General features: G+C 35.4%; 1 protein-coding gene across 1 annotated transcript in view; it reads left to right on the top strand.

Moving 5' to 3' along the window:
- DNAAF4 (dynein axonemal assembly factor 4) overlaps positions 1–16,414 on the top strand; it is a 51,260-nt gene that overhangs the window by 10,962 nt on the left and 23,884 nt on the right. Inside the window, exons 3-6 of the mRNA XM_044662374.1 lie at positions 945–1,078; positions 8,467–8,707; positions 13,204–13,275; positions 15,946–16,094. Coding sequence (XP_044518309.1) covers positions 945–1,078; positions 8,467–8,707; positions 13,204–13,275; positions 15,946–16,094 — 596 coding nt within the window. The remainder of the gene's footprint in view (positions 1–944; positions 1,079–8,466; positions 8,708–13,203; positions 13,276–15,945; positions 16,095–16,414) is intronic.

The raw sequence follows: 16,414 nt of genomic DNA, 5'->3' as shown, positions 1-16,414 counted from the left end.
TTTTTAGGACCGTTTATCCACTTTGGGTGTCTACCTTTTACCCAACTCTCACTTGTGGCTCCAAGAAGCTGTGGCATAAATAAGCAGCCGCACTTCAGTAATACCATCTCAGCAGATAGCTCACCCCACGTTGAGAGGAACCAACAGGCTTCAAACCCATCAGTGAACTAGGAGGTATCTACCCAAACCATATGAATGGGCAGATGAGAACAGTTTGTTCCAATGGGCTAGGAAGTTGGTGGAAGCAGGCACTTTGGAGCTCTTAGTACTTAGTCAGACATCGAAAACATCATCCAGGGCATCCTGGGCCATTTCCAGACCTCTTAACTTTTGTCTTGCCTTTGGATTTTGATGACTGCAGAAGAGACAGTCTGATGACTTTATACAACTCTGCCTCACTTAAATCCAATTAACCCAGGAGTCAAGATATCACCCTGTGATATCATTCTCTTCAAAACAAAAGATGGACAGACACCCATCTTCCCACCTATCTGGGACCATTCTTATCAGTTCCAAATATTCATTACTATCTTAAGGAGGAAGCTCAGCACAATTTTTCTCAATTGTAGCTAGCTTGATAGATTGCTTCATAATACATCATAATGCCCCATTCCTCTTCTCCCATATCCCTTTAAAGCTTCATTTTATGTGTTACCTTCCTCCATTTGATTGTAAGCTCTTCAAAGGCAGGGACTGTCTTTGTTTTTATTTATATTTGTATCCCCAGTACCTAGCTTGGTGCCTGGCACATAATAGGTGCTTAATAAATATTTTAAAAATTATTTGCACAATAACATATAAATATATCTATTTATTTGTAAATATATTTATACATAATAACAATATATAAGTAAAATAAACTTTAACAATTTAATACAATTCTTTTTCAAAATGAAAGTAAAATTCATGGTGGTCCTGTTTTAATAAGATTTCTCAACTTTCAGTTGACAAAGAGATGATGCAAAAAATAAGAGAAAAATCTATCTTACAAGCCCAAGAGAAAGCAAAACAACTGACTGAAGCAAAAGCTGTTTCAAAACGAGAAAATGAACGATATGCTTTGAAGATAATGATGGAGGTAAGTTAAAGATGAATCGAAGAGTCTCTAAGTGAGATGCAACTGCATTAATTTCAACAAATATTTATCAAACACTTCTTATATGCAAGGCACTGGGGATACAAATATAAAAATGAGGCCTTATCATGCTAAGAAATTAATACTCTATTAAATAACAGGAAATAAGTGAATACAAGGTGATTTGAGGAGGGAAATGGCACTAAAAATGAGACAAAGAATCAGGAAAAACTTCCAAGTGAATGAAATGATGATTACAGAAGATGGCATATGTGTAATTCATGGAGGCAAGAGATCGACTTGAGTTGGAGAATAATAGTCCAGTTTGTCTAGGTTATAGGGGTATTAGAGGGAATAATATGAAATCTAGAAAAATAGATTTGAGGCAGATAATAGAGAATCTTTAATGCTGACTTGAGGAGTTTTGTCTTTTATTCTGTGAACAACAGGGAACTGCTAAAGGTTTTTAGTCACAAGCTACCTTAATAGCTGTGTGGAAGATGGATTAGAAAAAGGTAGATACTGGAAACAAGAAAGCCATTTGAGAGGTGGGAAATGATGTGGACTTGAATTATTTGAATGAGAGAAGAGAATGAATGCAAGAGAAATATAGATAGAATCAATAGTATTTAACAAATGATTATGTGTAGGATGCAGTGAGATAAGAGTAAGAATAACTGGAATCATAAACCTGAGTGATTGAGAGAAAGGTTGTATCCTAACAGAGATAGTGATATTCAGAAGAAGAGCAGGTATATTGAAGAAGATAATGAATTATGTTTTGGATATGCTGAGTTTGGGTTGCTAACAGGGCATTTAGCTGAGAGCCAGCAGTCAATCAATGATGTGGGACAGAAGTTTAACAGAGAGATTAGGGTCAATATATATATTTGGGAATTTATTTGCATTAAAATGATAATTAAATTCATGAGAGTAGTTCATAGCACCATGGGAGAAAGTATGGATTTAGAGAATTGAGAAGTGGGCCTATGATTGATTCTTGAGTTACAATTAGAGTGGAAGATCCATCCAACAAAGTCCACATTAGTTCCACAAAAGAGAATGAGGAAGGAACATATGATGAAAAAACTAGGAGAGCAGTGTCATTAAAACCAAAAGAAGGAGCAGCAAGGTGGCTCGGTGCATAGAGAGCTGGGCCCTGGGTTCAAATTTGACCTCAGATACTTACTAGCTGAGTGACCCTGGGCAAGTCCCTTAACCCTAGTTGCCTAGCCCTTACTCCTCTTCTGCCTTGGAACTGATACTCACATCAGTACTAAGACAGATAGTAAAGGTTTGTTTTTAAAATAAAATCATTTTTAGATACTCACAAGGGGAGGGGAGGGTATGGTTAATGGTATCAAAAACTTCAGAGAGGTCAAGGAGGATGAGGAATGGGGGAAAAAAAGGGTCATCAGATTTAGTAGTTAAGCAATTATAGTTAATCTTTGAGAGAATAGATTTGATGGTGTGGTAGGGCAGTCTGTAGGATTCCAAGGGGTAGGGTGTGCTGATAAATGTTTAACAATTGGCTCTCTAGGGAGGAAATGGATGCATGATATGCTTTTAAGTTTAATCTTCATTATCAACATTTCATCCTCATTTTCTTAAGTCTAGAAATCAGCAAAACAATAAATCAAGTCCAAACTTACATTTTCTGATATTCAAGGTGTATTCATTTTGAATATTTAAAAATCATCCCTTTTATAGGAGCTGGCTTCTTATAAACCCTTGACAAAGTATAAGGAAAATAAAAAGTGAAATATAGAAAATCAGAAGTGGAAAGGACCTGAAAGGTCAATTCACACCTGAATATGTATCCCATCAATTGGTTTTCTAGTCTTTGTGTTTAAAGATCTCCTCCAAAGGTTATCCAATTGTTAGAACTTTTTTTTTTCTTAATATGAATTTAAAATCTGCTTTGCTGTAACTTACTGCTTTTGCTTTCTGGAGATAAGCAGAACTGATCTAATCCCTCTTCCATGAGAAAGCTCTTCAGACACTTGGGTCCTCCTCAAATCTTTTCTCTAGGCTATTATCTGTTTCCTTCAACTGATTCTTATGTGTCTCTTACTATGATTTCCAGTTTTCTCACTCTCCTGTTCTCTGGATGTTATACAGCTTGTAAATGCTTTTTTCTAAAAATGTAACACCCAAATCTGGGCACATTACTGCAGATATGGTCTTAGCAGGGCTGTGATATGCCTTGTTTTCTATAATACTTCCATTATCTCATTAATGTGGGTTCTCTGATGGTCTGGCTTGCTATTGATCTACACCTCATTCTGTGCAACTCAATCTTCTCTTCCCACAAATCCTCTGAAGGAGGTACATTGAACATACTGGTAGGACTGAACTTCTACATCTCCGAACATTGCACACATACCAGTGGAACAGGGAGGCTTATTCTTTATTCTTACTACATGATTGCTTTACTCTCTTTGTTATATGTCTCTTTGTTTCTATTAGATTCTTTTTTGATGATATGATCTTTTATTACCCACCATGTGTCTCTCCATTGCCCTTTGGGTGACCTACAACTTTAATTGTTCAGAGGCTTTAGTAGTCCATAAATATTTAGTTGTTAATAGCAATGTTCATTTTCATAAAGACAATCCAGCTTACATTCCTTGTGAATTCTGGTCCCAATTCCTTGTCTATCCACTGTGGCTTTCCAAGACATCTGAATTAGGTGTTCATTCAACTGCATATTTGGAAAAGCTGATATTCTTCACCTCATGTGAGTGTGTATTTTTTCCCTAAGGTGATAGTTAGACTGTACTCTTTGGAATGATTGTAGGTTTCATTTAGGAGGCTCTGTAGTGTTCTGGAACTGGATGTCTCTATATCTCATTTATAAAAAGAGGCATCTAGAGTATCTCATTATAGGGAATCCCTTTTTAAGTCAATTTTTTTTTTCTGGACAGTCTCCATGATGATGGCAAACACCTTTGGGGAGCATTCATCTCCCTGGTGTACATCTCACTTGCTATTAATAATCAGAAGACCATCAAAGTTATCTGATATTAAAATTTTTGAGGAATTGTAAATGAGTTTAATACTTTCAAGAAAGTTTTTAGGAAAAAGCTGCATTTCTCTCTATTGAAGTAAAATTTTTAAATCTACAAAGTGATCACAGTCAGATCTAGTATTCTTTGTATTTTTGAGTCATTTGTTTGACTATGAAGATTGCTATTTAGGAATTATTAGTAATTAGGATTTTTTGCACTTGGGGGAAGGTGAGGGATGGGGAAGGGAAAGGGACCAGAATAGGGAGAGCTCACCTATACTGGAGTTGCAAGGTTGGTGGAAGTAAGTGTTGGAACAGTGCTATCTGTACCCCAGTTATTATTTTGATTTGCTGCAATATGTCATCTGCAAAAGCCTGCTTCATCCTTTCTCACAACTTCTTTACATATGTATGTTTAAATAAAGATTTTATAGATATGGGACAGTAGCCATAGGGTTTGTAGTTAATATTCTCTCAATATTCTTTTTCAGTAATAATGTGTGTGGGTTTTTTGTAACCTTTTTTCAGATAACCTTGAAAACGGATATATCAGCACCTCCAAAATTGTCACATCCTGCATAGATCTACTCTCTGTATACTTGGTTTAGTTCAGTTTCTCTTCTCACTTTTGTTTTCTTTAGTGCCATTTCTATTTTCTCATATAGGACATTGCAGACTGTAATTAGAGTCCAAACATGGGACATCTAATGTTAATAATGGAGAAAGTAATTTCTTACAGACATTTTTACTTGTTTTTTGAATTTTTTACTCTTATAGTTTCATCCTTAAATACTCTCAAGACAATTTGGTTTAATTGAATCTCTCACTAAACTTTTTGTAAATTTATTTGTCTCTCTGCTTCTTACTGTTTTGAGGCAATAGTGCTTAATCATCTACAATCTCCATTGTAAAATTTTACAGCAGAGTTTGTATTTTACATCAGCATTTCCTTTGGTTACCTTATCTCCCCTCTCAAATATTAACACCACAAAAAATGAAATGGATTACATTTTGACATAAAATAAATGGTTGCTGAAAATGGGAGTCATTTCTGATTCAGCAGTCTATGAACATTCTTCTTATTAACTTGTTACAGCAAAGGACAGAATCAGTTGCAAATTAGAAGAAACCATAAAAATGAGAAGTCATGGTATATATATGAGGCAACACTGTGGGAACGACATAAGAAGATTACACCAACAATTTCTGTCCTTAGGAATGATGATGTTCTGTGTCAGTGTTTGTCACTTCTCTTCCATTTTTTGGTATCAGTAGTTTGTTGGTGTGGCCTTATATATGTATATATACACATATGCCATGTCTTCTCGTTTTTATGGTTTCTCCTAATTTGCTATTTATTTTGTCCTTTAATAATTCAGTGGTAGGATTGTTCACTAGCAATTGACTTGCAAATGACCCTCATATTAGTAACCATTTATTCCTTGTCAGAACCTAAATCCATTTCTCTGTGTGTGTGTGTGTGTGTGCAGTTTTTTTCAGTGTTTGCATTGTCTGTTGTTTCCTGACTCTTTGTGAAAAAAGTATCAATGGTAAAGTATACTTGAGTTTTCTATATAGTTTGCAAGTCTTTTATTTTTCTTGTTCCTTCTCCTTAACCATGTTTTTTAATGTATTTTTTTCTTTTTTCCTATGCCCATCTATCATTAAGGTCACATTACATGTGTTGATTTAATTTGGAGTCTTATAAGATTCTTGCTAGAATTTCTATACCTTTTCATTCTCTAAAACAAATATTAGTTGCAGTTATTTTCATGGTATTTTTTTTTTAGACCTAACTAAAATCCCATCTTCCATAGAAGTTTTCCCAGCCCCTCTTAATTCTAATTACTTCTCTTTCTTGTTCCCCATTTATCATATACAGTTACATAACTTATTTATACATATTTGTTTTCTTTTTGTCTCTCTTATTAGATGAGTTCCTTGAGGATAGGGAAAGCCCTTGTCTCTTTTTATATCCTTAGCACTCTGCATGATGCATTTGACATTTGTTTATTGACTGACTGACTGGAAAGAAGGGGCAATAGCACTTCCAGCCTCTAGACCTGTGTTGGTGAGCCTTTGGCATGCATGCCAGAGCTTGCCAGAGAGGGCTACTCCCTTCTCCCTCTCGACTTGCCCCTGAAGACATTTCTCACATCACCCACTCCTCTGACCAGCAGCTCAATGGGAGTACTTCCTCCTTACCTGGTCTGGGGGTAAGGTGGGGGCTCACCTGCAGTGTGAGGGTTGCAGTTTGGGCACGTGGTCTCTAAGATCTCTAAAAGATTTGTCATCACTGCCCTAGACTATATTATAAAGCAACAATCACCAAAAATATTTGGTACTTGTAAAATAAATAAGTAAATGAACAGACAACAGACTAGATAAGGATAGATTAGAAATAATTGAACTTAATAATCTACTATTTACTATGTGGTTCTATTTTGGTGAGAAACCTTTTCAAGGTTACTAAGAGTTGCTGAAAAGTATGAAAATAAGTTCACCTAATCCTGAAAGTCATTCATATTTTCTAGAACCTTGCTAGACTTTAAAAAAACAAGGAATTGGGATTTTCTTTTGGGTACAAAAGTCTTAAAATAAGTGCCTCAAGCATTCTATAATGGTAATTATCAATTACTTATATTCACATTTATGTCTGGAAATCTTCCTAGTCCGAATCCCTATTATCTTGTGCTCAGATTACTATAGGGGTTTCTCAGCTGAATTTATTACTGTATTTGCTTTCTACTCCTAATCTCAAAAAATGATCATTTTCATTCCTCTTGCTTGTTGATTTGAGTCCAGATGCCTTTTCTTGACTTTGAGGATTGGCTGTAATCTAGTCCTAGACTGTGAATCCATCTTTCTTTAACATCAGTATCTCACACATGAGCCTGCTTTAGTCAGGTTAGGGCTTCTTCATTCCCCCTCTGTATATAACATGTTCATTTGTAGCTCCTTGCTTATTCTTACAAAAACTAAAATACTTTTCTTCCATTTGACTGTAAGTACTGAGGTTTTGGTGGAACATAGATAGATTTTTATCATAGAAACTATTATAGAAACTAGACAGATCCCCTTAAGGCAACGTTGGTATTCTGAGATGTTCCCACCAATAGGCGTTAGGAAAAAAAAAACCTTTGGACAGTCTAGGCAGGTAGTAATTGATAGGGATTTCTAGTAGTAAGCATCCTAGCAGGCCTGCTGAAAATGATATCAGGATAGTCTGGTGGCAGGAAGTATAAATAGAGGTGCAGATAGGCCAATAGTCAGCATCAGAAAGGTCTGATGGCAGGTAAGGACCTTGGCACAATGGTGCAGGCTAAAGAGTAGCATTCACAAACCTTTTAGAGATCATGTGCCCAAACTGCACTTTCAAGCCGCCTATGAGCTCCCCCACATTATGCCAGAGAGTGGAGGGAGGAAGTGCTCACATTGGTCTGCAGGTTGGAGGGGCAGGGCATGAAAAAATGTCCTCAGGCACCAGCACAGGGCTAGACCATCATACTGCTAATTTACATTGAGCTTATAGTCCATTAAAAGCCCAGATCATTTTCTCAGAAATTGATTTATGTCAGTTTGACATGTGTGCCATATGTTCACCATCATGGACTCAGACTATGTTAACTCATCTAATAGTATTATTCTAAATATGAGATCCTTGTCCACTGATGACAAGTGTACATTCTTTTGGAAGAACTAAATTATACCAATTTTGATAATTTTGTAATAAGTGAAACTCGAAAACAGAAGGAAGAAGCAATTAAATTGAAGAATATTTCAAGTCACTTAACCTCTCTAGTCCTTAGTTTCCTCATCTGTAAAATGTGTGGATTTGGCTAGATGGCCTCCCAAATCTCTTGAAACTCTATGATCCTTCAAGTATATGGTTCTTTTCATAACTATTTTGCCCCTCCTGCCAAGTGATGGGAAATTTGGGGCAGAGAGAACACAAACCACTGTGCAACATGAACCACTGTGGAAGGTTGATTTTAGAACCAACTGAGATTTGACTCCATAGGGAAAGGTTTTTGAAATTCATCACTGAAAACTTTTCCAACCAGATGAAAGAAACTCTTTTTTTTCCACAAACTAACTTCCACACCTACATTCTAGCTGGGCCAGTGCTCCTAAAGTTGTTACATGACATCTCTATAGGCCCAAAATAGGATAGGATTTGGGTAAGTGCTGGAAGAATCGTTTGGTTTTTGGAAGCCTATAAATATTGAATACTAACTAAAATGGAAAGAGTTTGAAAGGTCTGAATGATGAATGATCATAACTTATCTTTTCTCCTTATCCTATCCTTTTTTTTCCCTCTTTCCCAGGAAATTTTTTACTTTGCATTTTTTAAATAGTCTGATAATTTTAATTTTTACAGATTGAAGAAAATGAGCGGAAAAAAATTGAAAATTTGAAAGAAAATGAAAGGAAAAAAGCAACTAAGGATCTGGAGGCTTGGAAAGCACAGCAAAAAATTGTTGCTGTTGAAGAAGAAACAAAGATACAAAGAGAAGTGAAAATATGTCAACAAAAGAAGCAAATAGAAAGAGAAAAAAAGAAATCAAAAAATAAAACTAACTACATAAAAACTATGAAGTCTGAAAATACTATAAAAGGTAGTATAGATTACTTTTTATGGGCTTATTTTATTTTATTTTTTAATTTGGGAAATTTTATTTAATTAATTAATTTAGGATATTTTTGCATGGTTACAAGATTCATGTTCTTTCCTTCCCCTCCCCCACCCCTCCTGTAGCTGAAACACAATTCCAATGGGTTTTACATGTGTCATTGATCAAGACTTATTTCCATATTATTGATATTTGCACTAGGGTGATTGTTTATAGTTAATATCCCCAATTATATCCCCATAAACCCATGTGAACAAGCAATTGTTTTTCTTCTGTGTTTCTATTCCCACAGTTCTTTCTCTAAATGTGGATAGCTTTCTTTCTCATAAGTCCCTCAGAATTGTCCTGGGTCATTGCATTGCTGCTAGTACAGAAGTCCATTACATTCGATAATGCCACAGTGTATCAGTCTCTGTGTATAATGTTCTCCTGGTTATAGATTACTTTTTAATATTTAAGTGGTGTCTCATGTTAAACTAATGGAATTGAGAGAGGGTTTCTACTGATTACCAAATTAAAATATAGGTTTGTTAGGAAAAATGTACTTTTACTAAAAATCATACTTTGCTAATCTTATATTTTCAAAGTTCATTATGATTTTCCAATATGAAATTAAAACTTGATTTTGTCCCTTTTCTGGCATTAGTTATTCTTTAAGATTATTCCCTGGGGCAGCTAGGTGATGCAGTAGATAGAGTGCCAGGCCTAGAGTCAAGAAGACTCAGTTCCTGAGTTCAAATCCTGCCTCAGACATTTACTAGCTTTGGTGACCCTGGGCAAGTCACTTAACTCTGTTTGCCTTAGTTTCTTCATCTGTAAAATGAACTAAAAAAGGAAATGACAAAGCACTCCAGTCTCTTTGCCAAGAAAACCTCAAATGGGGTCATAAAGAGTCAGAAACAATGGAAACAACTCAACCACAAAACTAATATTCCCTATGGATTCCCTAATTCCCTAATAGAAGAAAACTTTAATTATGATGAATGCAATTATCCAGAACCTTTATCTAATGAAATATTTTTTCCCTAATGGGTGCATTCTCTTTTGAAGTTTAAAAAAAAAAGACATCACTATAAAACAACTAACATCATAGTTGGTTTTTTTTTAAGGAAAAAACTTATAAAATATGGTCTCAGGCTATTAAACATTCAGCCCAGTCTCATATACAGTCTCTAAGTGAGTTTTATAATGCCAATCATTAGATACTATAAAATCTTAGATAATCCAAAATTCATTGTATTTAAAGAAAATGTACATTTTTTAAAACACTTTTTAATCATAGTTGAAATAATTAAAAAAAAAACTGAAATAACCCTTCTCATTTTTCCCTAAAAAAAAAATGGAAATCTTCCCAAAATAGTGAAAAGTATTTCATGAGTAGGTTTCAAAAAATCAAGTTGATATTAGTGGTAACGAATATTTGTTCTTCAAAGATTAGAAATGTGGAATTTATTGCCCTGCTTCCATAACAGGTGTAAGACCAAGAGGAATAAAAGTAAAGCCAAAAGCTTAGGCATTAAAGTTTTAATTCGGTTCTTTGTCCTTGGGATCTAAACAGTTTGAATTTAAATTTCTGAATTTGGAATATTAAACTTTATTTTAGTTCCTTGAGCATTTTTATGCTCTGAAACTCTTCTTAATATATTATTTATAATGAAGTCAGTCATGGAGACTGAAACCTGCAAGGTTGTAAAATTGTTTACTATTCATCTTAAGGGAATTTCCTTGTTAAATTTCTAAATTCTGTAATGTTTAATGTTTTTCAGTGTAATCCAGTCACTAGTCTGCATTTCTTCCCCACCACCTACTCCTTTAGTTAGATGGTGAGGTCAATGTAGAAGGCTGTCTATGCTATAAGTTATTTTGAGAGAAAAAGGTGATTTTCAAATATTTTACTCTAAAATCATTTCTAAGGATGAGGTGATTGATTGATTTGCTTAACTCCACCCCTCTTAACATAAATAATAAGCTATTAGATCAATTCATAGATCTTAAGTGGGAAAAGGCCTTTGAACTGGAGTCGTTGTGCAAGAATCTTATTTAGATAGTGTATATTTGGAATTGGGGAGATGCCATTTAAAAGTACGTTACAAATTTTCTATGGACACGTGGGGACTATCAGACTACATTTCCCGTGATTCCAATGGGTTTCCGGTTTCCGGTTCTTTGGGCGTGGGACGTCTATGTCCCCATGCATAGGACAGTTTAAATGAGAGGAAGGCCTAAAGAAAGCCCTTGATCTTCCTGAGGAGCTGGCTGGCGTGGGGGAGAGAGGATGGGCTCCATCAGTAAAAGCTAGGCAGGCGCGGTCATATATATATTTTACCAACATGGCCATGGCTTTAATTAAACTACTAATTTCTATTATTATATCAGTCTTTACCATTTTTAATCTTAACAACAGTCAATGCATTTAAGCACTTGCTAAGTGCCAGCCACTGTGATATAAACTGACAATACAAATACAACTAAAAAGAAAGATACAAGTTTCTACTTGCTTACGTTCTAATGAAAGAAATCAATATATAAAAAAGAACTAAAAAGCAAGGAAGGGGAGAAGACCTGGCAGAGAAACCTGAGTGAATAAAGGAATAAGCCTGTTTGGCCTCGGCACTCCCCATGAGGAACTCGGCCATGCAAGTAGGGGTCCAGCATGGGGGAGGGAACTTCTAAGGCAAGATTTCTGGGATAGAAAACTGCTGGCTATGGAAAAGAGATAGGCCATGCCCCAGAGAACACCTGTAAATTTATCAAGCAAATTCAAAAGAGATTCATCCCAGAAAGCGGAACCCTTGTGGCATTCCTGCACTTCCCTGAGGATGTACGCGTGAAGGAATGAGGAGAGGCTTCTGTCTTGACTCTGTCTCTTTCCTCCAATCACTTTGAGAGAAGAATCTGTGAGCTTCAAGGGGCCCAGAGGACTGGGGACTCCCTATTTTGCTATTGGTATCCTACCTGAATCTCCTTGACTCCTCTGTCCTCCCTTTGTTGTTCGGATAGTTACTAATGGGATTTGCCTAAAACCCAGCTCTCTGACAGCTTCTCCTCACCATTTTCCCCGGCTCCCTTGGGTGCCCTTCCTAGCCCCCCTCCTATGCACTTTTCCTAAATGATGCCCTTCTCTCCTTCCCCTGCTCAGAGGCCCAGCCAGACTGGCCTTGGCATTCCTTCCCATAACACTGTGTCTCGGCATTGGCTGGCCCCCAGTCTTGGGATGTCCTTCCTTCTCACCTTCCATGATTCCTTCTTCACTCATTGCCATAGCTCCCTCCTCCATGACTCCCGTCTGGGCCTCCTTAGTTGTGAGTGCTTTTCTAAGGAGGCTAACTGAATGGCTAAAAGAATGCCGAGCCACAACACTACATACCTGTACACAGCTGACAGATCTCCCTAGATCTGGCCTTTTTTATTTCTGGTGTCTATTCTTAGACATGTACAAAGAGAATATTTTCTATCAGTCTATTCTGACACTTATTATAGAACCCTTACATTTTTTACTTAGAATCAATACTATGTTCTAAGGCAGAGCCATAAGGGAGCTAGGAAAATGGGGGTGAAGTGACTTGCCCAGGGTCACACACCTAGGAAGTATCTGAGGTCAGATTTGAACCCAGGACCTCCTGTCTCCAGTCCTGGCTCTAAATCCACTGGGTCAACTAATGATCCCCAAATGTGACACTTTTAAACTTTGAACAAATCACCCGACTTCTCTGGGTCTGAATTTCTTTACAAAGCACATCAGTCAGTCAAGATCCAGACAAGAACATGATAAAGAGTAGAGGAGCCAAACAAATCCAGGAAGCTTGCCTCTGTCTAGTTACTTCATTTTTACAAGTCTTAGAAGATAAAATAATTGCCAACACCAGAAACAGCTGATAAGGATGGCTCCGAAAAGAAAAATTTAGGGTTTTTTGCAGCAAAAGTTGTACTCAGTGGATTTTGGAGTTTCCGTTTCTCTTTTTTCCTTTCTACTTCTCTGCTCTTAATAGAGAGGTAAGGGACTGCATGTATTGTTACTTGCTATGTCAATTTTCCTTAATTTTTTTCTTGATCCTAAGTGAGAATACTCTGGAGTGGCATATAACTGGAAATGACTAGAATATCTTTCTAAAACACATGAATAAACTTTCAGAAAATAAAATGAAAAAACTGGCATTTATATTAGTTTGATATAGTCGATATTAAGGCCAGAAAACAGTAATTTTCTTTCATGAGAAATGCATAATATTCATAGAAAAGGAATTTCACTAGCAAATAAGAAATTTGGTTCCTAGTCCTTTCTCTAAAACATGCCAGCTATTACTTTTTAAAAAACCATTACTTTCTGTCTTAGAATCAATACTGTGTATTGTTTCCAAGGTAGAAGAGTGGTAAGGGCTGGGCAGTGGGGGTTAAGTGACTTACCCAGTATATTACCAGTTGTCAGTTTATATGATATTACAACATAAACTTCTCATTATGAATCTTTTCTAAGGCTTAGATAGAAATTTGGACTTTTTGTATTATACTTTATTTTCAAGAATTCATGCTCTCATTGATATGGGTACTACCTCCAAAAGATCAGATCAGAATTCTTTCTTAGTCTCCATTTTCTTATCTTTATAAGGGAATAATAATTGTTGTCTGTCCCACAGAGTTGCAAGGTTTAAATATCTTGCAAACTTTATGGTGCTATATAAATGTCAGTTGTTTTTATTATTGCCTTCACAAACCAAGAGTCAGAATATGATTTAGTAGGCACAAAATAGAAAAAGTCATTCAAGAACTCTTAGACTGGGACTCTGGGCTGTTTTTCCCTTCCCTTCCTTTTCTATTAGTTGAAACAGAGCTTTGTAAATTGATTAACATATAGTAGGTAATTAATAAATATTTTTAATTGCCTGTTCTTGGGGAAGGAAAGCAGAATATAATTTAGATTATTTAATAGAAACACTGTAGAATACATCATCAGTGAAAGATGTTTGTATAGACTGAGTCATTCATTGATGATTGATTACACTTAGAGTATAAACAGTTTAAATCTGTAACTATAAAAAGCCTTCTTGCTTCCTTGATACTCTGCTCTTGAATCAGTACCCTGTTCTTTATTGGTCACTGCTATGTTTTGTTTTGTTTTTTAATTTTTTTTTTAAAACCCTTACCTTCCGTCTTGGAGTAAATACTGTGTCTCTAGGCCTGGTTCTCAATCCACTGAGCTACCCAGCTGCCCCCTCACTGCTATGTTTTGTTTTGTTTTTTTGTCAGATTGCTATTTCTTCTTCAAGGGCAACCTCAGAAGTGATTTTATATTAGCAGGATAACAAAATTATCCAGTTTTCAGTTGTTTATCAGCATGACTGGTGTTGTTTAGGTTTTCTCTGCCTATTATGGGAAGACAGGTCTTTAAAACTGCCTTTTCTTTTATTTTCCCCATATGGTGGGAGTACTTCCTTCTTTTTTCTAAGGAGAATCTTAGAAAAAGTATCACAGATCCTCCTGCTTTTTTATTTATTATTTTTATGACAGATTGAACTCTAGTTTTCTTGCCTCTCGGTCCAGAAATCTATTATGCCACCTTGATACTGCTTTTATTGATATTATAAGAAACTATTTGAAATTTTAGAGAATATAAAGGTGTTATCAGTAGTTCACTTTATTTGGATAAATACTACTATCATTTGAAGTTTCTATAAATGATTAAATTCTATTCATTTAATGAACATTATTGTATATCTATATGCACAAAGTATTATACTAGGCTCTGGGAGTAAAAAACAAAAATGAAAGAAAAAATATCTGCCCCAAGAAGCTTTTGGTTTACTGGGAAGACCTGATATATACACAAGTAAAAAAATACAAGGTAGAGTGTTATGATGACAACAAAGGAGAGATTCAGACAGTAGAAAATTGGAGGAAGATTGAACACCTTGATTTAAGGGGATCAGGGAAGGATCCATGTCAGCAGGTATCTGATCATCTCTGGGCTAAGAGCTTTCCAAGCTGTTGCTGTTACTTCAGTGGCATGTATTTTTTCTGAAAAGGCCTCTACTAGATCTCCACTCCAATGTTACAGACTTCTATCTACCTCTTAAATTTTCTTAGGCTGGAAAAATATCTCAACTTGACTTTTTGTTGGCTTTGCAACTAAAAAATTTGATTTGAGACATTATTTTAAAGTTGTTGGGAGAGTTCAGATGAGTGACTACCTCTAATCTTCCATCTTGGCTTTGCCCTAGAACATAGATTCTTAACATTTTTTTTTTTTTTATCATTAACTCTTTCGATGGACTAGTGAAACCTATGGACCAATTCTCAGAATAATATTTTAAAGTATGTAACATAAAGTACATAGAATTACAAATAAACCTAATTATATTGGAACTTGGTTTAGCAAATATTTTTTAAAGTACACATGCACCCCTTGGAATATATCGATGGATTCCTTAGGGACCTATAAGTCTTAGGTCACAAACTCTAGGCATAGAGGAAGAAATGAAAGGCATCTGGAACAGATGCTTGGATGATGCCCACAGTTGGTGGGCATGACATGGACAAGGATAAGGGAAAGGAAAGTAGGAAGGAGCAATAAAAGAGGTTGGAAGAGAATTAGGAGAAAACATAAAATGCACAGATTTGATGCTTTAAATTTGAATCCTTTTGTACAAACAAAATCAATCTGGATAAAAATTAGAAAAGAAATAATTAACTGGAGGAAAATTTTTGCAGCAAATTTCTCTAAGAAAGGTCTTATATCCCAGATATATAGAGAATTAATTCTAATATATAACAAGAGCCATTCTCCAATAAACAAATGGCTAAGGGATATGAATAGGTAGTTCTCAGAGAAAGAAATTCAGGATATCAACAAAAAATATGAAAAATGCTCCAGATCACTAATAACAAGAATTATTAACTAAAATTAAAATTTAGTTGTAAATTAAAACATCTCTATAGAAAGGCATTAGACATGGAAGACTTTCATTTTTATCTTTGTATTCCAGGTGTTTAGCTCTATACCTATAATAGATGTTTAATAACAAATGGTTGTTGATTTGATTGGAAAAAAATTATGAATGATGTTCACCTTTATATTTCCTAATATAAAAAGTATCCTAGACTTATTTATACTGGTTACATTGGGAAGCCTTCCCTTTAATACATTCTGAGCATAAGTGCTTTTGTAATCAGATTGACTATAAAATGTAATTAAAAATTATTAAATGTCATGTTTATTAATATTCTTCTTGAAGGAAGCAGTGCAAAATCCATATTTTCTGAGACGCTAAAAGATGACTGTGTTCCTGCTCCTCGATCCGTTGGCAGTATTAAAATCCAGTTTACTCCTCGAGTCTTTCCAACTGCCCTCAGAGAATCTCACATAGCAGAAGAAGAAGAGGTAGAGATAATTGCCATTGACTGTGTTGGTTATTACCATCAAAGAAAGTGTATCACAGGTTATTTCAACTATTTATCAGATTGCATCTGGGACTAAGTTTCTTAGGTTTTTAGTAAACCAAAGAAATTACTGTTTATTATTTTTTGTTTTTATTATAAAGATATTTTATTTTACCAATTACATATAATAATAAATTTCCACATGAGTTTTTTGAAGTTATATGATCCAAATTGTCTTCCTCCTTCCTTTTCCTCCCCACTTCCAGAGTAATGAAGGAATTGATCTGGGTTATATATGTATTATCATGCAAAACACATTTC

Source organism: Gracilinanus agilis, chromosome 2, assembly GCF_016433145.1.
Source record: "Gracilinanus agilis isolate LMUSP501 chromosome 2, AgileGrace, whole genome shotgun sequence".
In the NCBI taxonomy this organism is placed as follows: domain Eukaryota; kingdom Metazoa; phylum Chordata; class Mammalia; order Didelphimorphia; family Didelphidae; genus Gracilinanus; species Gracilinanus agilis.
Note: the sequence above shows the minus strand (reverse complement) of the source record. Positions and strands in the feature narration are given on the sequence as shown.